Source organism: Liolophura sinensis, chromosome 9 (assembly GCF_032854445.1).
Source record: "Liolophura sinensis isolate JHLJ2023 chromosome 9, CUHK_Ljap_v2, whole genome shotgun sequence".
In the NCBI taxonomy this organism is placed as follows: domain Eukaryota; kingdom Metazoa; phylum Mollusca; class Polyplacophora; order Chitonida; family Chitonidae; genus Liolophura; species Liolophura sinensis.
In genome coordinates, this window is record NC_088303.1 from 2891961 (window position 1) to 2914692 (window position 22732).

Sequence of the window (22732 nt, forward strand, 5' to 3'; positions counted from 1 at the left end):
ACCCAGTGGACTTAGTTACAGAGCTAATTTAATGGAACGCCAGCACCACAGTAAACTGACCGTTTCCCACCATCGCTTGGCCAATCCAAGTGACAATGTATGAAAACTGACTATCTGAAATAGAAGAGCCACAACTCAGGATTGAACCCTGGTCTCCCAGCTCTAAGTAGGTGGCAGATGTAACCATTTAAACTCATAATGCAGACAGTTGATCCAATTCAGCACGCGTGAGTCAAAGATTAGGGCTGGCTGATAAGTGGGAGAAAAAGACTAGAAATGAACAAACAAAAACTGCCTCCTGTGGTAAAGAATGTAAGGGATAAGTTCATGAGAGACTTACCTACAATAACGCTCCTCTTCTGGGTAACAGCATAGGTCTCCATACAGTACAGGGCCTGCAGGACACAACACAGAGGCCAGAAGATAGACATGCAGAAGATAGAAGATACAACTTACACCTACACTGTATTTATAGTTCATTGATGTTCAATACAATTAAACCCAAGAATATTTTTGTCTGTTTTTTTTTTTTTTTTTGTCAGATTGAGAAAATCACACAGAGCTAGAGACCATTAGTGTTCCACCAATATGGTGTAGGGATCTGTATGTCAGATGTGGGAAGGCTTGTCAGTAACTTGCCAAAGGTTGGTAGCACTTTGGTCTCCACCTGTAAAACTGACTGCCGTATAAATGAACAAGGCATTCCGAGAATATTGGTAGTTCACAGTAAAACTGCACTATGATCAAGTCATTCAAATACTGAGCTACAAACCCCAAAAAGCAGAGTGATTAACACCCTCATAAACAGATATTATCCTCGGATTATATAGTGATATGATCTCACCATTAAATCAACAAGAAAAGCCAAACTTATTTTACTGTCACAACTAAGACTGTTTATTCTATGTGTAGGGATTAGAGAGAAGTGTCATCATATGTTATGGAGTTGTACATTATTGTGGTGGTAGAAGACACTGTTGGGAGCTGGGACACAACTTTACCACAAGGGTCTTTCATATGCACATCGTTACCGATGATTGACTATCTGAGTACTTTGAGTGGCCACTGCGACCCTATGATTGACCACTGCGACCCTATGATTGACCACTTTGACCCTATGATTGACCACTGCAACCCTATGACTGACCACTGCAACCCTATGATTGACCACTGCAACCCTATGATTGACCACTATGACCCTATGACAGGCCACTGCAACCCTATGATTGACCCTTGCGACCCTATGACAGGCCACCGCGACCCTATGACAGGCCACTGCAACCCTATGATTGACCATTGCGACCCTATGACAGGCCACTGCAACCCTATGATTGACCACTGCAACCCTATGATTGACCACTGCAACCCTATGATTGACCACTGTGACCCTATGATTGACCACTGTGACCCTATGACAGGCCACTGCAACCCTATGACAGGCCACTGCAACCCTATGATTGACCACTTTGACCCTATGATTGACCACTTTGACCCTATGACAGGCCACTGCAACCCTATGACAGGCCACTGCAACCCTATGATTGACCACTGTGACCCTATGACAGGCCACTGCAACCCTATGACTGGCCACTGCAACCCTATGACTGGCCACTGAAACCCCATGGTTGGCCAAAATGAACACCGACATCGCCACAGACACCATCTAATCCCCCTCTCATAATACCTCTCCTTACTTTGCTAGGCGACCTAAAAGCTCATGAGGTGGCATTAAACAACAACTAAATAAATAAATAAATAAATAAATAAATAAAGCTGATCCAGAGAAAACAATGTTCTCTTTAATTTTCCTGAGTGTGAACCTACATTAAAGCAGAACCCTGAAAGGTTCCCGGGATTCACACACATCAAATTTAGACCTCGATATTCGGTGGTAAAATCCAGTCAAAAACTGATAATTGGGGTAAAAAAAACTCAATTCTGTTTTTTTCTAGTACAAATACTCAAATTTCTGGATAAAACCTGAATTGCATTGAAAATATGAGTAACGATGAGTGGTCAACTTCAATCACTAATACGAGTCCATTCATATTTAATTTGATCAATCTGCAGTATGCCAGGAAAATGAAAGAAAAGTAGATAAAACATGTGCTGGCTTCCAATGAATGACGCTTTGATACATGCTATCCCATTGGCTGTGAGTCTCCTGTGGACCAATCAGTCAGCTTCTAACAAATTATTACCTGTATACATCAATGCAATGGTCATTTGACAACTACGAGATATTAACGGTTTCTGACTGGCTACAGAGGACGATTAAAACCAAAAAGAATCCAAAACTAATAGTGTTGCTTAACTGTGTGACTGACTGGCTCTGATAATGGTGAATTTAAATGTTTCACTGTTGATCTGCAACGCTCAAAAGGTGACCAGTAACCTTGCCAGTTGATTAAAAGTTTGATTAAAAGTAGGTCTACATGTATTCGCTCACAGGTCAAAGGTCGGTGCATGAACAAGTGTCACCTCTTGGGCCCTTTGAATACTGCTCACAGTAGGTGCAAATGTCATCTTCTTACATAGTGACAATCCATCCTCCAATGCTTTAATCTATGATCCAGTTTATGAGGATTAACGACACTGCAGGAAACAAGAGAGGACATTATAGCCACTCTTGATAATAGTAGTATGACGTGCTTGAGTAATTTCGACCACATAACTCGGAAAATTAAACAGTTTTAAGATTTTTATTCCAGTATTTCCTTGATGCCTTGAACCTATCTACTATACTGACTTTACAGCATATACTTCTGATCAGAAGACACTTTGTCTTATGTGTTCACAGTTCTAGTTTATTCTTGATGCCTTGAACCTATCTACTATACTGACTTTACAGCATATACTTCTGATCAGAAGACGCTTTGTCTTTTGTGTTCACAGTTCCAGTTTATTCTTGATGCCTTGAACCTATCTACTATACTGACTTTACAGCATATACTTCTGATCAGAAGACGCTTTGTCTTTTGTGTTCACAGTTCCAGTTTATTCTTGATGCCTTGAACCCATCTACTATACTGACTTTACAGCATATACTTCTGATCAGAAGATGCTTTGTCTTTTGTGTTCACAGTTCCAGTATTTCCTTGATGCCTTGAACCCATCTACTACATTGGCTTCTATCCTGCCTGTGTTGACTGTACAGATGACGGACAGACAAACGAAAGGAGGGACAGATGTAATTCCTTCACCAGAACACACCTTATTAAAATGTATGTACAGAATTACAAATTCCGGATTACCGAGGATTATGATAAACCCTGGTTACCTCACTGATTAGAGTTGTCAGGAAATGATAAAATATGATGAACAAAGGAATTTAACTGGCCAGTAGATGAACAAAAGAGCATGACCAAGCACACTATAATAAAGTGCCACCATACACTGTACATGTAAACTCAAGCCTACGTTCACATTGTAAAACTAAGGTTTTACAGCAAATACTAACTGGAACCAGACACATATATTCCTTACATACTCAACATATAAATGTTGTTCTTTGTAAACTCAAGTCACAGTTTAACAGCTACCAAATTTCTTCTGTCAGAAGTTAAGGCTAAGTACCTATCCAGAAATTTCTTGATATCCATTCATGAAACAACACACAGAGAAAACAATGCACAATAATGACTTACCATTTTCAAATCTGTTCTCTGAGATAGAAAACCAGGCCTGGAGAGCGTCATTTAGTCTGTTGTACACAGTGTCCATTTGTTGAATCGTTCCATCCAGGACACGGTGTTGAAGAATACGCACATAATAACAACTAGCGTTTTCCACATAGCTGACAAGAACCTGGTATCACCAAAACAGACAAGGTGCCAGAATATTTATTTATTTATTAACAAGAACCTGGTATCACCAAAACAGACAAGGTGCCAGAATATTTATTTATTTACAAGAACCTGGTATCACCAAAACAGACAAGGTGCCAGAATATTTATTTATTTACAAGAACCTGGTATCACCAAAACAGACAAGGTGCGAGAATATTTATTTATTTACAAGAACCTGGTATCACCAAAACAGACAAGGTGCCAGAATATTTATTTATTTATTTACAAGAACCTGGTATCACCAAAACAGACAAGGTGCGAGAATATTTATTTATTTATTTACAAGAACCTGGTATCACCAAAACAGACAAGGTGCGAGAATATTTATTTATTTATTTACAAGAACCTGGTATCACCAAAACAGACAAGGTGCCAGAGTATTTATTTATTTGGCTGTTGTTTAACACAATGCGCTAGAATTGTTATCGTACGCAATGGTCAGTTTTACAGGTGAAGGAGGCCTACGCAAAGCACTGACCCTTGACAAGAAAGTGAAGAATTTTCCCACGGTGACATAACGATATTGGAGGAAAATAAGCAGTCTTCAGCAAACTTTAGACTGTAGACATGTAAATGGCCACGTGAGCATTGTGAATCACTTATTGTAAAGAAGGCTCACTGGCCGTGAGAGCTTGTCCTAGGCCAGGGTTGAACCCGGACCTTGTATGTCCTAGTTACAGGAAGAGTACGCTTTTTATCCTTGATGTGATTAACTGACCTTCACTTCACCTTGACTTGGGAGCAGGGATGACATGGTCAACTGTCGACGCTTATCCAGCTCTGGTCGGATTACATGCCTCTTTAAGCAGTGGCTTCTTAGTCTAAAGTTGAACAAATAGGTAGAATTAATTCACTTTTCTTTTCACTTAAATTTTTTTTACATAACAGTTTATAATAAAAAATTAGCATTGAAAATTCTAAGCCAATCAGGTGAATTGACAAGCTTTCCACTTTTACAACTATTAACAGTCTCGCAGGTAAAATAAGCATGGTGACAAAAAAGGTCCCATATTAAAACAACCCCAAACCACTAAGGACCTCCAGAGCCTGTTCTCACGATGCCATTTGTAGTACCAACTTAAAGCATTCGACTTGTAGGGTTCGGCAAACATCGCATGTAACATGGACACATGTGAGTAGTCTCGGATATCTCAATTTTTCTTATTCAGTTCCGTTGCTAATGTCTGGCGTTTCTGTTAGCACGTTTGTCATGATCAGTTGTTTACTGAAATTTACACAATGAGTAATTTCATAGTAGATCTTGACAGATATATTTCACAATAAATTGCTCGGTTTCAATGAGCGGCACACCAGTCTGCTTTTCTCGGTACAGGCAATTGGTTGTTAATAGGCTCTGATTGTAAACACAAAGGGGTCTAATTTATAATGGAAAAAACTGAAGCTATTTGATTGGCCAGCGCCTGCGACTTGTAGCATGAAAACAGAGCTCTCTTCCTTTCTTTCGACGAGCTCAGAACTTGTTGAAAGTAACAAATGTCAAAAAGATTCAGGTATTCCGATGGTCCGACTCAGACATATGCTACAAGTGGGTTCTACACATTGCACCATGAGAACGGGCCTTAAGCTTACGTTGTAATATGAAGCTAGACTTTGGTCAAGGAATTATCTGAGCTCAGTTATTTTTTCATTTTCAACCAAACTCACTTGCAGGTTCCAAACGCTTTCAAATAATAACACAAAGGCCTGGGGTTATCTCTTTCTTTGCCCTGTGACAAAAAAAAAAGCAAGGGTATTAACACATTTTGTCACTGGCACACAGATAAGCTTGCACAACATTGAACAGACCATTTCAAGTACATGTTAACTTAAGGGTATATTCATAGTTGTTTTCTTTTTTTGTTTTATATTAGCTGCAATCCAACCTGCATTAAAAACTGTAACCGTTTATAATAAAACTGTAAAAGTTTATTACAAACCTGACAGACAAACAATTACATCTTTTCACTCTAACAAATATTCATTCATTTTCAAATATTACCACCTTACTGTTACAACATGTGTATAAATTTCTCATAACTTACAAACCCTCTGGGGATGTGAAGCCTTTAACATGCCCTGGACCATTTCCCTCAGCTCTTTGGGAATGTGACACTTGGTGTCTTACCTCTAACATGCCCTGGACCTTTGCCTTTAGCTCTTTGGGAATGTGACACTTGGTGTCTTACCTCTAACATGCTCTTGACCTTTGCCTTTAGCTCTTTGGGAATGTGACACTTGGTGTCTTACCTCTAACATGCCCTGGACCTTTGCCTTTAGCTCTTTGGGAATGTGACACTTGGTGTCTTACCTCTAACATGCCCTGGACCTTTGCCTTTAGCTCTTTGGGAATGTGACACTTGGTGTCTTACCTCTAACATGCCCTGGACCTTTGCCTTTAGCTCTTTGGGAATGTGACACTTGGTGTCTTACCTCTAACATGCCCTGGACCTTTGCCTTTAGCTCTTTGGGAATGTGACACTTGGTGTCTTACCTCTAACATGCCCTGGACCTTTGCCTTTAGCTCTTTGGGAATGTGACACTTGGTGTCTTACCTCTAACATGCCCTGGACCATTGCCCTTAACTCTTTGGGAATGTGGCACTTTGTTCGCTCCAGAAGATCCACCAAGGACATAACCATTGGCCCACAGTTCTCAGTCACAAATATGTAGCTCTTTGGGCAGTTGGTTTTCTGAAAATCACAGCATTAAACCAGTAAAACCTACACAGCTGCTATCATACTTAAGAACCAAAATTACAACTTCATCAAAATCTAACGTTCTACATTACAGTACCTGGTCACCAGCAACTATCATACATATATATACCCATAACACTGATTTCTTTATATTTTCACTGTGACCTACAGCAAGTTGATAGGCCTATTTGACATTGCAAAATTTCACTTTCAAAAGACTTATTCCAAAATAAACTCTTTTTCAGTGACTAAATGTCTTGAAAATCCCCATAATTCTAATCATTTCAAGAACCAACTGGACCCAGCTTTATGCCCTTAGGCTTCAGTTGGAGGAACTAAGAATGCCAAGTTGTAAGGTCTTCCACATGAGATGATTATGAGTTAAATCTGCTACAAATCCTCATTGGCATGTTTGTGTGCTGTTCTTTCAAGCATATTTTGAAAGCATCATTCTGTGTTGACTGTTAAAATCCTACTTTTCGTTAAACTCTGAAACTGGCCTATCCAACCAACATTGTTTGATCAAATTAAAAATGTACATAAATTGCTTGGAAAGTTGCTCTTTCACATGCGAAAAGGTTGATGAATTTGGGTAGATCTCCAGTGATGCTGTACCTAAACCTGTAGGTCAACGTGTATGCACTAGAGATGAGATAAGTTTACCTAAACCTGTAGGTCAACGTGTCTGCACTAAAGATGAGATAAGTTTACCTAAACCTGTAGGTCAACGTGTCTGCACTAAAGATGAGATAAGTTTACCTAAACCTGTAGGTCAACGTGTCTGCACTAAAGATGAGATAAGTTTACCTAAACCTGTAGGTCAACGTGTCTGCACTAAAGATGAGACAAGTTTACCTAAACCTGTAGGTCAACATGTCTGCACTAAAGATGAGACAAGTTTACCTAAACCTGTAGGTCAACGTGTCTGCACTAAAGATGAGATAAGTTTACTCACATCTTTCAGGCTGGCAGAATTACGGTAGTTATCTTGGGCACAACTCAGTCGATTCCCAAATCTTGTCTTTGAGCTAGCCATTCCGTAGTGCATCACAACATCTGCATCTGTTATGCCGAGATCAAACACTACAGCATCCGTGCACACTGCAATCAGTTACATAAACAAAACAGATTTGTTATGCTGAGACCAAACACCACAGCATCCATGCACACTGCAATCAGTTACATAAACAAAACAGATTTGTTATGCTGAGACCAACACCACAGCATCCGTGCACACTGCAATCAGTTACATAAACAAAACAGACTTGTTATGCTGAGACCAAACATCACAGCATCCGTGCACACTGCAATCAGTTACATAAACAAAACAGATTTGTTATGCTGAGACCAAACACCATAGCATCCGTGCACACTGCAATCAGTTACATAAACCAAATAGATTTGTTATGCTGAGACCAAACACCACAGCATCCGTGCACACTGCAATCAGTTACATAAACCAAATAGATTTGTTATGCTGAGATCAAACACCACAGCATCCGTGCACACTGCAATCAGTTACATAAACAAAACAGATTTGTTATGCTGAGATCAAACACCACAGCATCCGTGCACACTGCAATCAGTTACATAAACTAAACAGATTTGTTATGCTGAGACCAAACACCACAGCATCCGTGCACACTGCAATCAGTTACATAAACCAAATAGATTTGTTATGCTGAGACCAAACACCACAGCATCCGTGCACACTGCAATCAGTTACATAAACCAAATAGATTTGTTATGCTGAGACCAAACACCACAGCATCCGTGCACACTGCAATCAGTTACATAAACAAAACAGACTTGTTATGCTGAGACCAAACACCACAGCATCCGTGCACACTGCAATCAGTTACATAAACAAAACAGATTTGTTATGCTGAGACCAAACACCACAGCATCCATGCATACTGCAATCAGTTACATAAACCAAATAGATTTGTTATGCTGAGACCAGACACCACAGCATCCGTGCACACTGCCATCAGTTACATAAACAAAACAGACTTGTTAAGCTGAGACCAAACACCACAGCATCCGTGCACACTGCAATCAGTTACATAAACAAAACAGATTTGTTATGCTGAGATCAAACACCACAGCATCCCTGCACACTGCAATCAGTTACATAAACCAAATAGATTTGTTATGCTGAGACCAAACACCACAGCATCCGTGCACACTGCAATCAGTTACAAAAACCAAATAGATTTGTTATGCTGAGACCAAACACCACAGCATCCGTGCACACTGCAATCAGTTACATAAACAAAACAGACTTGTTATGCTGAGACCAAACACCACAGCATCCGTGCACACTGCAATCAGTTACATAAACAAAACAGATTTGTTATGCTGAGATCAAACACCACAGCATCCATGCACACTGCAATCAGTTACATAAACCAAATAGATTTGTTATGCTGAGACCAAACACCACAGCATCCGTGCACACTGCAATCAGTTACATAAACAAAACAGACTTGTTAAGCTGAGACCAAACACCACAGCATCCGTGCACACTGCAATCAGTTACATAAACAAAACAGACTTGTTATGCTGAGATCAAACACCACAGCATCCGTGCACACTGCAATCAGTTACATAAACAAAACAGATTTGTTATGCTGAGACCAAACACCACAGCATCCGTGCAAACTGCAATCAGTTACATAAACAAAACAGATTTGTTATGCTGAGACCAAACACCACAGCATCCGTGCACACTGCAATCAATTACATAAACAAAACAGATTTGTTATGCTGAGACCAAACACCACAGCATCCGTGCACACTGCAATCAGTTACATAAACAAAACAGATTTGTTATGCTGAGATCAAACACCACAGCATCCGTGCACACTGCAATCAGTTACATAAACCAAATAGATTTGTTATGCCGAGATCAAACACCACAGCATCCGTGCACACTGCAATCAGTTACATAAACAAAACAGATTTGTTATGCTGAGACCAAACACCACAGCATCCGTGCACACTGCAATCAGTTACATAAACAAAACAGATTTGTTATGCTGAGACCAAAACACCACAGCATCTGTGCATACTGCAATCAGTTACATAAACCAAATAGATTTGTTATGCTGAGACCAAACACCACAGCATCCGTGCACACTGCAATCAGTTACATAAACAAAACAGGTTTGTTATGCTGAGACCAAACACCACAGCATCCGTGCACACTGCAATCAGTTACATAAACAAAACAGATTTGTTATGCTGAGACCAAACACCACAGCATCCGTGCACACTGCAATCAGTTACATAAACAAAACAGATTTGTTATGCTGAGACCAAACACCACAGCATCCGTGCACACTACAATCAGTTACATAAACAAAACAGATTTGTTATGCTGAGACCAAACACCACAGCATCCGTGCACACTGTAATCAGTTACATAAGCAAAACAGGTCTGCTATGTCAACATGAACATCACAGCATTTGTGCACACTATGATGTGATGGACCTGATTAGCGAGTTAAGGTTAGTTTAATATGCGTCAAAATTGCTGAATTTACAACATTTCACTCCTTGGAAGCTGTGCTTTGTCCATACTAAACTTGACAACGATTTGACATGTACTGGTGTAAAATTGGACATTACCAAAAAAAAAAAAAAAACATGGAAAGACAGAAAAGAGATTATATCACATGTAACAACTACAGGTATATGTATATTGACAAAGGAAAAATGAACAGACTTATGTTTTTAAAGGAAAATGAACAGACTTAAATTGTCTGAGGTAACCACAACATATCCACTTAATCCCCACCCTACATGAGAGATTTATTTCAAAAAAATCAGCATTTACTTTTTGAAATTTCCTCTTACATTTTTTGCTTCACAGGTTTCCACATTTGGGATATTAGTCGACAAATCCTATATATAAATCTTGTTATGTATGACTATTTAACGTCTTCATGTACTGTTAGTCTGCGGACCTTTGTGTTATATGTTATAAGCATAACAGGCCCTGTTATACATGTACAGCGCGGACCTGGCCGAAAGCACCTTGTTCAAGGCTCTGTTTATTTAACTGGCTGTTCATTGGCTGTTAAACTCTGTGTTTAAAAATAGTTGAATCCACCTGGCACGTATATAAGCAGTGTTTTCTGTGCAGAGGGGAGGTATTTTTGCTGCATCCACAGGGAGCCAGGAGAGTGTGCGACGCTCTCGTATCGAGTCCATTATATTTATATGAGCTGGTGATGCCAGTTTCATTTGGGAGGACAGATTTTTATGCCGGCACCGTTTGTGTACCACAGTAGTACTGATGTCTGGTTTATGTGAATTTCTGTGGAAGTCACGTTTATTGGTGTTCGGATCTTTATTATGATTATACAGTGTTGACTGTGTAATTTGTTTAACACGCTGACCTCACCTGACCGACAAGGTCGTCAAGGACTCTAAACTGAAGTTTTCAGTTTTGTAAAGGACGTTCGTTCTGCCACAAGGTGACATTACTCTACGTCTCTGAACGGCTCGTTTGTGAGTTTCTGCGGGAAACTGTTCTAAAGTGGATTATACCTCCATGCCTGTATTTACCCTGTGCTGTGCTCTGCGGGTGTGACGTCATTCAAAGGCTTGACTGTTCCAGTTCTGTGTAACCTGTGTACTGTGTTCGTGTTCGCTAACCTGGCGAAGTACCTGTCTAGGACAATTTGTGACTTGTGTGAATTGTGTGTTTATCCCATGGTCTTTACGTTGGATTTCCTGGAATACATTCCTTGGGATGCAAAGGTGAACTGGAAACTTGTAAAGACCGGTAATACTGATGTGTATGTTGTTGTTGTTGTTGAACTGTCTGTAAAACTGTCCGTCTCATTTTATATATAAAGCATTGTTTACATTGTAATATTGAGTCACTGAGTCTGTTTTCTGTTGCCGTTTTCAATACCGTAACAGAAATTGGGGGCTTGTCCGGGAACCGATTGTTTCCCTTTTGTTTTGCACCGGATATTTGAAGTTAAACACAAGTGAGAAGCGATTGCTTAATTTTAACGGTGAATGATTCAGTGGCTAAATATTTACAATGGGAGATTTTGATCCTAAACAGTTTGTTAATGTGCCCGATCAGGATGTTTCTGAGAGTTTAAAGAAGGAAGACTTGGTTAAGTTAGGGACATTTTTAGGTTTGTCCATAAAGTCTTCATGGAGGAAAAGAGATATGCAGCATACTTTGTTGAAACATTTAGTGGAGATAGGCAAGTTTGATAGTTCTGCAATATCTGATTATGAGTTCGAGGGTCAGTCTGATGCTGAGCTTAAGTTTAAGCAGTTTGAGTTAAAGTTGAGATTGGAGAAAGAGGAAAGAGAGAAAGAGAAAGAGAGGGAACATGAGATACAGTTAGAAAAGTTGAAAATGCAGAAAGAGGAAAGAGAGAGGGAAGTGCAGAGAGAGGAAAGAGAGAGGGAAGTGCAGAGAGAGGAAAGAGAGAGGGAAGTGCAAGTGCAGAGAGAGGAAAGAGAGAGGGAAGTGCAGAGAGAGGAGAGAGAGAGGCAAGAAAGAGAGAGGGAAAGAGAATTGGAGTTCCAAATGAAAAAGTTAGAGATAGAGAGAGATGAGAAACCGGGTCCTTCCGGTAGACAGGGTACAGGATTTGATGTGACCAAATACATTCGGTTAGTTCCATCCTTTCAGGAAAAAGAGGTGGATAAATATTTTCTGCATTTTGAGAAAATTGCAAATAGTTTAAAGTGGCCTAAAGAGTTCTGGACTATGTTATTACAGAGTGTGCTAATTGGAAAGGCCAGGGAAATTTACACTCAGTTAAGTGTAGAGAGTGCTTCCAATTATGAATATGTGAAAGAGGTAATTTTGAAGGGTTATGAATTGGTGCCTGAAGCTTACCGCCAGAAATTTCGTAACTGTGAAAAAGGTAGAGATCAGACATACGTTGAGTTTGGTCGAGCTAAGGAGCAGTTGTTTGATTGCTGGTGTACAGCCAAGAAAATAGGCAAGGATTTTGAAAGTTTGCGTCAGCTTGTGCTGGTAGAAGAGTTCAAGCGTTGTATTCATAATGATGTAAAGGTGTTCGTTGATGAGCAGAAGGCGAGTACACTTGAAGAGGCAGCCAGTTTAGCTGATGATTATTCCTTGACACATAAGGTTACATACACGGGTAAGCCATTTAATTCATTTACACGTAGAAATACCCAGTCACATGCAACAGGTAGAGGTAGCTCTACACAGAAGAGTTCCACACCAGGCTCCAATGGTTCTACAGCTCATGGTTCACGTAGTTCAGATTGGAATGGTAGTCCTCGAAATAGGGTCACTTGTAATTTTTGCAAGCGGGTAGGTCACGTGATGAGTGAATGTTACAAGTTGAAAAGGAGACGGGAAGCTGAGAATGAGTCTAAGCCCACAGGTCTTTGTGTTGCAATGCACAAAACATTGCCGGAAGTTACATCAGCAGTTAAAAGCAGATCTGAGTTAGCTGACATGGGATTGGATAAGCTTCCCAAATGCTCTATGGATAGCTTCGCTCCGTTTATCAATTCTGGTTCAGTGTCGCTTAGAAGCGACATGTCTTGTGCTACCCCTATAAAGATATCGAGGGATACTGGGGCATCTCAGTCTCTGTTGTTGATGAATACTCTGCCCTTTTCTGAAGAGTCATACTCTGGGGTTCGTGCCCTTATTAGAGGTGTAGAGTCTAGTGACTTTGTCAGTGTTCCCCTTCATGATATTTATTTGTCATCAGATTTGATATCTGGACCTGTCAGGGTAGGCATTAAGCCTTCATTACCTTTTGAGGGTATTCATTTGTTGTTGGGAAATGACTTAGCACATGGTAAAGTTACTGTTGATCCCTTAATGGTTGATAAGCCTTCTCTGAATTCAGTCACAGAGCCAGTTGAAAGCGAGATAGCGGGTTTATATCCTTCCTGTGTTGTTACAAGAGCTATGTCTAGAAAAGTCAGTACAGACCAGGGTAGTACTGTTGATTTGAGTGAGACTTTTCTCAACAACATGTTGGATGGAGATTCTTCCAAAGTAGACAGCCAGCAGGAAGTAGATACTAATTTTGTTAGTGGTGATCAGCCATTTTGTAGGACTGAGTTGATTGCTGAACAACACAGTGATCCAAGTATTTCTTGCTTGTTTAATGATGCAGCTAAAGATGGTGAATCTTTACCTGACCCATGCTACTACTATGTCAAGTCTGGCATATTGATGCGGCAGTGGAGGCCTCCCGATGTTTCGTTGGAGGATGAATGGGCAATTAAGCATCAGGTAGTTGTGCCCAAGTCTTATCGTAAAGACATACTGACCATAGCGCATGAAACGCTGTTAGCAGGTCATTTAGGTGTTAATAAGACCTATCATAAGGTTCTCAGTCATTTTTATTGGCCAGGAATAAGGAAAGATGTTACTGAATTTTGCAGGTCTTGTCATGCATGTCAGTTAGTGGGGAAACCTAACCAGACAATCCCCAAGGCAGCCTTGAGGCCTATTCCTGCAATTGGTGAGCCCTTCAGTAGAATCTTAATAGATTGTGTTGGTCCGCTACCTAAGACAAAGTCTGGAAATCAGTATATGTTAACCATAATGTGTACTTCAACTCGTTTCCCTGAGGCAATTCCATTAAGGAATATTACCGCCAAGACTGTAATTAAGGCTTTAGTTAAGTTCTTCACCATGTTTGGTCTGCCTAAGTCAGTACAGTCAGACCAGGGTTCAAATTTCATGTCTGGTGTGTTCCAACAAGTTATGCATGAGCTAGGTATTAGCCAGTATAAATCCTCAGCTTATCACCCACAAAGTCAAGGAGCACTAGAGAGATTCCATCAGACACTGAAAAGTGTGATAAGAACTTACTGCTTTGAGACAGGGAGAGATTGGGACGAGGGTGTACCTTTGTTAATGTTTGCTGTAAGAGAGTCTGTACAAGAGTCACTTAGATTTAGTCCATTTGAGCTAGTGTTTGGCCATACTGTGCGTGGTCCACTACAGTTGTTCAAGGAAAAGTTTGTGTCTGGTGATAGTGACAATGTTAACCTATTACAGTATGTGTCAAGATTTCGTACTAAGCTCAACAGAGTATGTGAGTTAGCCAGAGAGAATCTTACAGCTTCTCAGAAGAGTATGAAAACTAAGTATGACAAAGAGACAGTAAGACGCAGATTTGAAGTTGGTCAGAAGGTACTGGCCTTACTTCCAGTTAGTGGTAAGCCACTTGAAGCTCGTTATTTTGGACCTTATGTAGTAGACAAGAGGCTAAGTGATCTTAATTATATTATTTTCACTCCTGATCGGCGCAAATCTAGACAACTTTGTCACATTAACATGTTAAAGCCATATGTAGACAGAGATAGCACTGATCTCAATATTGTACATCCTAGTGGAGTTGCTATCTCTTGTTTTCCAGTGCCAAGTTGTAAGAGAGAGTTAAAGCGTTTTTTGGGCATGGCAGGTTATTATCGTAAGTTCTGTAGGAACTTTTCATTTGTTAGTGAGCCACAAACTCAGCTGTTAAGGAAAGGTGCTAAATTCTTGTGGTCCATTGAGTGTCAGACATCTTTTGATAGATTAAAGGCCATGCTAAGCAGCGGCCCCATACTTGTAGCACCTGATTTTAATTTACCATTTAAGCTAGCTGTTGATGCTAGTGATATATCTGCTGGGGCAGTTTTGTTACAAGAAAATGAAACAGATCACGTTGATCACCCTGTATGTTTTTTCTCTCGCAAATTTGACAAGTGCCAGAGAAATTATTCGACAATAGAAAAGGAATGTCTGTCCTTGATTCTAGCATTACAGCATTTTGAAGTATATGTGACTTCGTCAAGTTACCCCATTGTTGTGTATACAGATCACAATCCCTTAACCTTCTTGCACAAACTAAAAGGTAAAAACCGAAGATTGTTACGGTGGAGTTTGCTTTTGCAAGAATTTAATCTAGAGATTAGACACATAAAAGGGAAAGATAATGTGATTGCTGATTGTTTGTCACGTGTCTAGTTGGTTTTCTGCAGCTTTGTTTTTAAAGATTGTGGCAAACGTTATTATTATTCATAATTATGAATATGTTAAAGGAAGTTTTATGCAAAACTTTCTTTCCCTGAAGGGTGGGGGTGTTATGTATGACTATTTAACGTCTTCATGTACTGTTAGTCTGCGGACCTTTGTGTTATATGTTATAAGCATAACAGGCCCTGTTATATATGTACAGCGCGGACCTGGCCGAAAGCACCTTGTTCAAGGCTCTGTTTATTTAACTGGCTGTTCATTGGCTGTTAAACTCTGTGTTTAAAAATAGTTGAATCCACCTGGCACGTATATAAGCAGTGTTTTCTGTGCAGAGGGGAGGTATATTTGCTGCATCCACAGGGAGCCAGGAGAGTGTGCGACGCTCTCGTATCGAGTCCATTATATTTATATGAGCTGGTGATGCCAGTTTCATTTGGGAGGACAGATTTTTATGCCGGCACCGTTTGTGTACCACAGTAGTACTGATGTCTGGTTTATGTGAATTTCTGCGGAAGTCACGTTTATTGGTGTTCGGATCTTTATTATGATTATACAGTGTTGACTGTGTAATTTGTTTAACACGCTGACCTCACCTGACCGACAAGGTCGTCAAGGACTCTAAACTGAAGTTTTCAGTTTTGTAAAGGACGTTCGTTCTGCCACAAGGTGACATTACTCTACGTCTCTGAACGGCTCGTTTGTGAGTTTCTGCGGGAAACTGTTCTAAAGTGGATTATACCTCCATGCCTGTATTTACCCTGTGCTGTGCTCTGCGGGTGTGACGTCATTCAAAGGCTTGACTGTTCCAGTTCTGTGTAACCTGTGTACTGTGTTCGTGTTCGCTAACCTGGCGAAGTACCTGTCTAGGACAATTTGTGACTTGTGTGAATTGTGTGTTTATCCCATGGTCTTTACGTTGGATTTCCTGGGATACATTCCTTGGGATGCAAAGGTGAACTGGACACTTGTAAAGACCGGTAATACTGATGTGTATGTTGTTGTTGTTGTTGAACTGTCTGTAAAACTGTCCGTCTCATTTTATATATAAAGCATTGTTTACATTGTAATATTGAGTCACTGAGTCTGTTTTCTGTTGCCGTTTTCAATACCGTAACAATCTGTATTACTCAACGTGAATACTTGTCTGAAGTAATGATGGCCTTCGTCATATTGGTTCATCAAATCTTATATATAAATCTGTATTACTCAACGTGAATACTTGCCTGAAGTAATGATGGTCTTCGTCATATTGGTTCATCAAATCCTATATATAAATCTGTATTACTCAACATGAATACTTGCCTGAAGTAATGATGGCCTTCGTCATATTGGTTCATCAAATCTTATATATAAATCTGTATTACTCAACGTGAATACTTGCCTGAAGTAATGATGGCCTTCGTCATATTGGTTCATCAAATCCTATATATAAATCTGTATTACTCAACGTGAATACTTGTCTGAAGTAATGATGGCCTTCGTCATATTGGTTCATCAAATCCTATATATAAATCTGTATTACTCAAAGTGAATACTTGCCTGAAGTAATGATGGCCTTCGTCATATTGGTTCATCAAATCCTATATATAAATCTGTATTACTCAAAGTGAAAACTTGTCTGAAGTAATGATGGCCATCGTCATATTGGTTCATCAAATCCTATATATAAATCTGTATTACTCAACGTGAATACTTGTCTGAAGTAATGATGGCCTTCGTCATATTGGTTCATCAAATCCTATATATAAATCTGCCTGAAGTAATGATGGCTTTCGTCATATTGGTTCATCAAATCTTATATATAAATCTGTATTACTCAACATGAATACTTGTCTGAAGTAATGATGGCCTTCGTCATATTGGTGAAATATTCTTGAGTACGGCGTAAAACACCAATCAAATATATAAATAATCTGAAGATTAAATCAGGTCTTAATGGGTAATCTTCAGAATAACTTTTACATATAATATCCACTGAATCCCAGGACCATTCTTCAAAAAGTATATTAAAATTATATTAAAATTAACTGACCTTTCTACTCAAAGTTCACAAATAGAGCGTGTAACAACAAACAGCATCTTAATTTTGGTCTTACCCAATACAGGACAAGAGGTGCCTTTGTGAGGAAGATGCCACTCTCTGAGGACCAGGGTGAAATCTGCCCCTACTGTGGCCAAAAGTACATAACAACTGTTTGCACTCAGAGTCTGTAACAGAGATTATCAACAACATTTTTACTAAGCAATGAATAAACACAATATTTTACGTTTTGTCAATAAAAGCTTTTGATTTAATTTCCAATCTTTGTACCATTGTTCTGATTACTGAATAATAAACCAAATAAGCAAAATCACAATAAATCAAAGAAGCACCATCACAATAAATCAAAGAAGCACCATCACCATAAAGCATTGTTATCATCACAATTTATCAGTCCACAGCTTACACCCATCTCTCGCTGGAGTCAGAAATTTGTTAGATACCTGGCAAAGGCTAACAAGGTAATGGTACTAAGGGCACCCTTTTTTCATCTACCCATGAACTTTATTGTACAAATGTACCCTAAATTTCATCCAAAACTAACCTGCCCATTTTTCCTGATTCTGAAAGTTCTATTGATTTTGGAAAGGTATTCTGAAGTTTGTTTGGACCACTGGATATGTTCTACTCAAAAATTGTAGGTTTCAGCTCCAAGAATAATATTTAGTGATATTTATTTGCTTCTAATACTTCACTTTTGCGAATGAAATGTAAGGACATTTAGGGTAAGTAAAGATATCATTTTGGAAACGGTTTTAACACCAAGGAAATATTTATTTTTATTTATTGGAATGGTTTTTAACCCCATACTCAAGAATTTGTTGTTTTTTTCTATGACAATATGCAGGTTTATGGGCGAGGGAAGCCAGAGTACCAGGAGAACACCACGCAGTGTCAGGTATCAGATAAACCACATGTAGCTGAACCACCAAACCACCAACAACTGAAGTCTATCACATGACCTCATTGGTCATATGACCTCATTGGTCAAGGGCCTGACAGTGGCTTAGACCCAGTGCTGTAATCATCTAAGTAGGCAAGGGCCTGACAGTTGCTTAGACCCAGTGCTGTAATCATCTGAGTAGGCAAGGGCCTGACAGTGGCTTAGACCCAGTGCTGTAATCATCTGAGTAGGCAAGGGCCTGACAGTCGCTTAGACCCAGTGCTGTAATCATCTGAGTAGGCAAGGGCCTGACAGTGGCTTAGACCCAGTGCTGTAATCATCTAAGTAGGCAAGGGCCTGACAGTGGCTTAGACCCAGTGCTGTAATCATCTGAGTAGGCAAGGGCCTGACAGTCGCTTAGACCCAGTGCTGTAATCATCTGAGTAGGCAAGGGCCTGACAGTGGCTTAGACCCAGTGCTGTAATCATCTGAGTAGGCAAGGGCCTGACAGTGGCTTAGACCCAGTGCTGTAATCATCTGAGTAGGCAAGGGTCTGACAGTGGCTTAGACCCAGTGCTGTAATCATCTGAGTAGGCAAGGGCCTGACAGTCGATTAGACCCAGTGCTGTAATCATCTGAGTAGGCAAGGGCCTGGCAGTCGCTTAGACCCAGTGCTGTAATCATCTGAGTAAGCAAGGGCCTGACAGTCGCTTAGACCCAGTGCTGTAATCATCTGAGTAGGCAAGGGTCTGACAGTGGCTTAGACCCAGTGCTGTAATCATCTGAGTAGGCAAGGGCCTGACAGTGGCTTAGACCCAGTAATCATCTGAGTAGGCAAGGGCCTGACAGTGGCTTAGACCCAGTGCTGTAATCATCTAAGTAGGCAAGGGCCTGACAGTTGCTTAGACCCAGTGCTGTAATCATCTGAGTAGGCAAGGGCCTGACAGTGGCTTAGACCCAGTGCTGTAATCATCTGAGTAGGCAAGGGCCTGACAGTGGCTTAGACCCAGTGCTGTAATCATCTGAGTAGGCAAGGGTCTGACAGTGGCTTAGACCCAGTGCTGTAATCATCTTAGTAGGCAAGGGCCTGACAGTCGCTTAGACCCAGTGCTGTAATCATCTGAGTAGGCAAGGGCCTGACAGTGGCTTAGACCCAGTGCTGTAATCATCTGAGTAGGCAAGGGCCTGACAGTGGCTTAGACCCAGTGCTGTAATCATCTGAGTAAGCAAGGGCCTGACAGTCGCTTAGACCCAGTAATCATCTGAGTAGGCAAGGCTTAGACCCAGTGCTGTAATCATCTGAGTAAGCAAGGGTCTGACAGTGGCTTAGACCCAGTAATCATCTGATGAAGCAAGGGCCTGACAGTGGCTTAGACCCAGTGCTGTAATCATCTGAGTAGGCAAGGGCCTGACAGTGGCTTAGACGCAGTGCTGTAATCAACTGAGTAGGCAAGGGCCTGACAGTTGCTTAGACCCAGTACTGTAATCATCTGAGTAGGCAAGGGCCTGACAGTCGCTTAGACCCAGTGATCATCTGAGTAGGCAAGGGCCTGACAGTCGCTTAGACCCAGTGATCATCTGAGTAGGCAAGGGCCTGACAGTCGCTTAGACCCAGTAAGCATCTGAGTAGGCAAGGGCCTGACAGTGGCTTAGACCCAGTGCTGTAATCATCTAAGTAGGCAAGGGCCTGACAGTGGCTTAGACCCAGTGCTGTAATCATCTGAGTAAGCAAGGGCCTGACAGTTGCTTAGACCCAGTGCTGTAATCATCTGAGTAGGCAAGGGCCTGACAGTGGCTTAGACCCAGTGCTGTAATCATCTGAGTAGGCAAGGGCCTGACAGTGGCTTAGACCCAGTGCTGTAAGCATCTGAGTAAGCAAGGGTCTGACAGTGGCTTAGACCCTGTGCTGTAATCAACTGAGTAGGCAAGGGCCTGACAGTTGCTTAGACCCAGTCATCATCTCAGTAGGCAAGGGCCTGACAGTGGCTTAGACCGAGTACTGTAATCATCTGAGTAGGCAAGGGCCTGACAGTGGCTTAGACCCAGTCATCATCTGAGTAGGCAAGGGCCTGACAGTCACTTAGACCCAGTGATCATCTGAGTAGGCAAGGGCCTGACAGTCGCTTAGACCCAGTAAGCATCTGAGTAAGCAAGGGTCTGACAGTGGCTTAGACCCTGTGCTGTAATCAACTGAGTAGGCAAGGGCCTGACAGTTGCTTAGACCCAGTCATCATCTGAGTAGGCAAGGGCCTGACAGTGGCTTAGACCCAGTGCTGTAATCATCTGAGTAGGCAAGGGTCTGACAGTGGCTTAGACCCTGTGCTGTAATCATCTGAGTAGGCAAGGGCCCGACAGTCGCTTAGACCCAGTCATCATCTCAGTAGGCAAGGGCCTGACAGTCGCTTAGACCCAGTGATCATCTGAGTAGGCAAGGGCCTGACAGTCGCTTAGACCCAGTAATCATCTGAGTAGGCAAGGGCCTGACAGTCGCTTAGACCCAGTGCTGTAATCATCTGAGTAGGCAAGGGCCTGACAGTCGCTTAGACCCAGTAATCATCTGAGTAGGCAAGGGACTGACAGTCGATTAGACCCAGTGCTGTAATCATCTGAGTAGGCAAGGGCCTGACAGTTGCTTAGACCCAGTCATCATCTGAGTAGGCAAGGGACTGACAGTCGCTTAGACCCAGTGCTGTAATCATCTGAGTAAGCAAGGGCCTGACAGTGGCTTAGACCCTGTGCTGTAATCATCTGAGTAGGCAAGGGCCTGACAGTTCCTTAGACCCAGTCATCATCTCAGTAGGCAAGGGCCTGACAGTGGCTTAGACCCAGTGCTGTAATCATCTGAGTAGGCAAGGGCCTGACAGTCGCTTAGACCCAGTGCCGTAATCATCTAAGTAGGCAAGGGCCTGACAGTCACTTAGACCCAGTGCTGTAATCATCTGAGTAAGCAAGGGCCTGACAGTCGCTTAGACCCAGTGCTGTAATCATCTGAGTAGGCAAGGGCCTGACAGTTGCTTAGACCCAGTCATCATCTCAGTAGGCAAGGGCCTGACAGTCGCTTAGACCCAGTAAGCATCTGAGTAGGCAAGGGACTGACAGTCGCTTAGACCCAGTACTGTAATCATCTGAGTAAGCAAGGGCCCCAATCAAATAAAACGATAAAAAAAAGCCCTAAACAACATAACGGAAATGTACATGTAGCAAACTCACACGATACACTGTAGTCGCTTCTTCCTCATTGTCCGTGAACACGATCATCTTCTTGTTCATCTCCATGACACTGCCGACAAGATCCACAAGCCTGGCCAAACGCTCGCCTGCTCTGATCATGGTGACAAAATGCTTGGCCCCTCCAAACACAGCCGCCTCGTACTGAGAGGTGATGACCAGTACAGGCTCCACCATATAAGCCTCCCAGAATGACTCCAGTTTACTGGTCCAGTGACTCCCAAACACCAGAAGCTGGCGAGGTAAAGAGCTCTGCCTTCCCCGCTGTATTAACACATCTTTGAAAGATTTCATTACCTCAACGACCTATAAGGCAAGCAGTAAAGTCAGCAAGAGTTACTTACACCAGTAACGTTCACCAGTAAAACATTGTACAGTTTAACCTTGTCTGAACATTGCGCTCAGCAGACAGTCTGGTGCTAAGAAAATGGTTCAAAATATTAGACATGTAACTCAGGACGGGAAAATGTTGTGTTCATCTGGTCAGGCTATGTTTATATGCTGTAACAGCACTGGGCGTTTTAACTTCTTACAGGAAGAAGAACAATCGTTTCAACTTTGCCTGAACTGAATAGTAAAACATGGGAGAAATTTTTAGGTTGTTTCTTTCAAAACAGTGTCCTGCATGTTATTTTGATATCGTTTTAAGCTAATCACAAAAGCTAAGCTGTCTGAATGTTCATGAAAAATGCATGACATATAAAAGATCACTTAGCAAATTACCTGTGCCTTGAAATTCTCCATCACAATTTCAGCCTCGTCAATCACCTGGATCACATATAGAATACATATATATACATATATACATCTGACTTCATCAACAGATGGCTTAATGACATATTTTTTTCCCATAAAGGCACATCTGAGGCAGAAATTTTTGATGTCGAACGATTATGGCTGTATACAAGTGGGGCTGGCCTGTAATCATCAATATGATAAGAAAGAAATGTAAAGGCATCAAGAAAACTATATTTAGAACCTGCATGAAATGGCCTTCCACAGTAGGCATACTATATTAAAAAACTACGT

At 41.2% G+C, this 22732-nt stretch overlaps 1 protein-coding gene across 1 annotated transcript in view; it reads right to left on the bottom strand.

Annotated features, from left to right (window-relative positions):
• Positions 1–22466, bottom strand: part of LOC135475004 (putative ATP-dependent RNA helicase TDRD12) — a 93913-nt gene extending 71447 nt beyond the window's left edge. The window contains exons 1-9 of the mRNA XM_064754727.1: positions 22427–22466; positions 21686–22009; positions 17648–17759; positions 7500–7645; positions 6401–6538; positions 5514–5575; positions 4567–4669; positions 3648–3807; positions 341–395 (exon numbers count right to left, since the gene is read on the bottom strand). Of these exons, the coding sequence (XP_064610797.1) occupies positions 341–395; positions 3648–3807; positions 4567–4669; positions 5514–5575; positions 6401–6538; positions 7500–7645; positions 17648–17759; positions 21686–22009; positions 22427–22447 (1121 nt within the window). The 5' untranslated portion in view covers positions 22448–22466. The remainder of the gene's footprint in view (positions 1–340; positions 396–3647; positions 3808–4566; positions 4670–5513; positions 5576–6400; positions 6539–7499; positions 7646–17647; positions 17760–21685; positions 22010–22426) is intronic.
• Between the last annotated feature and the right edge of the window lie 266 nt (positions 22467–22732).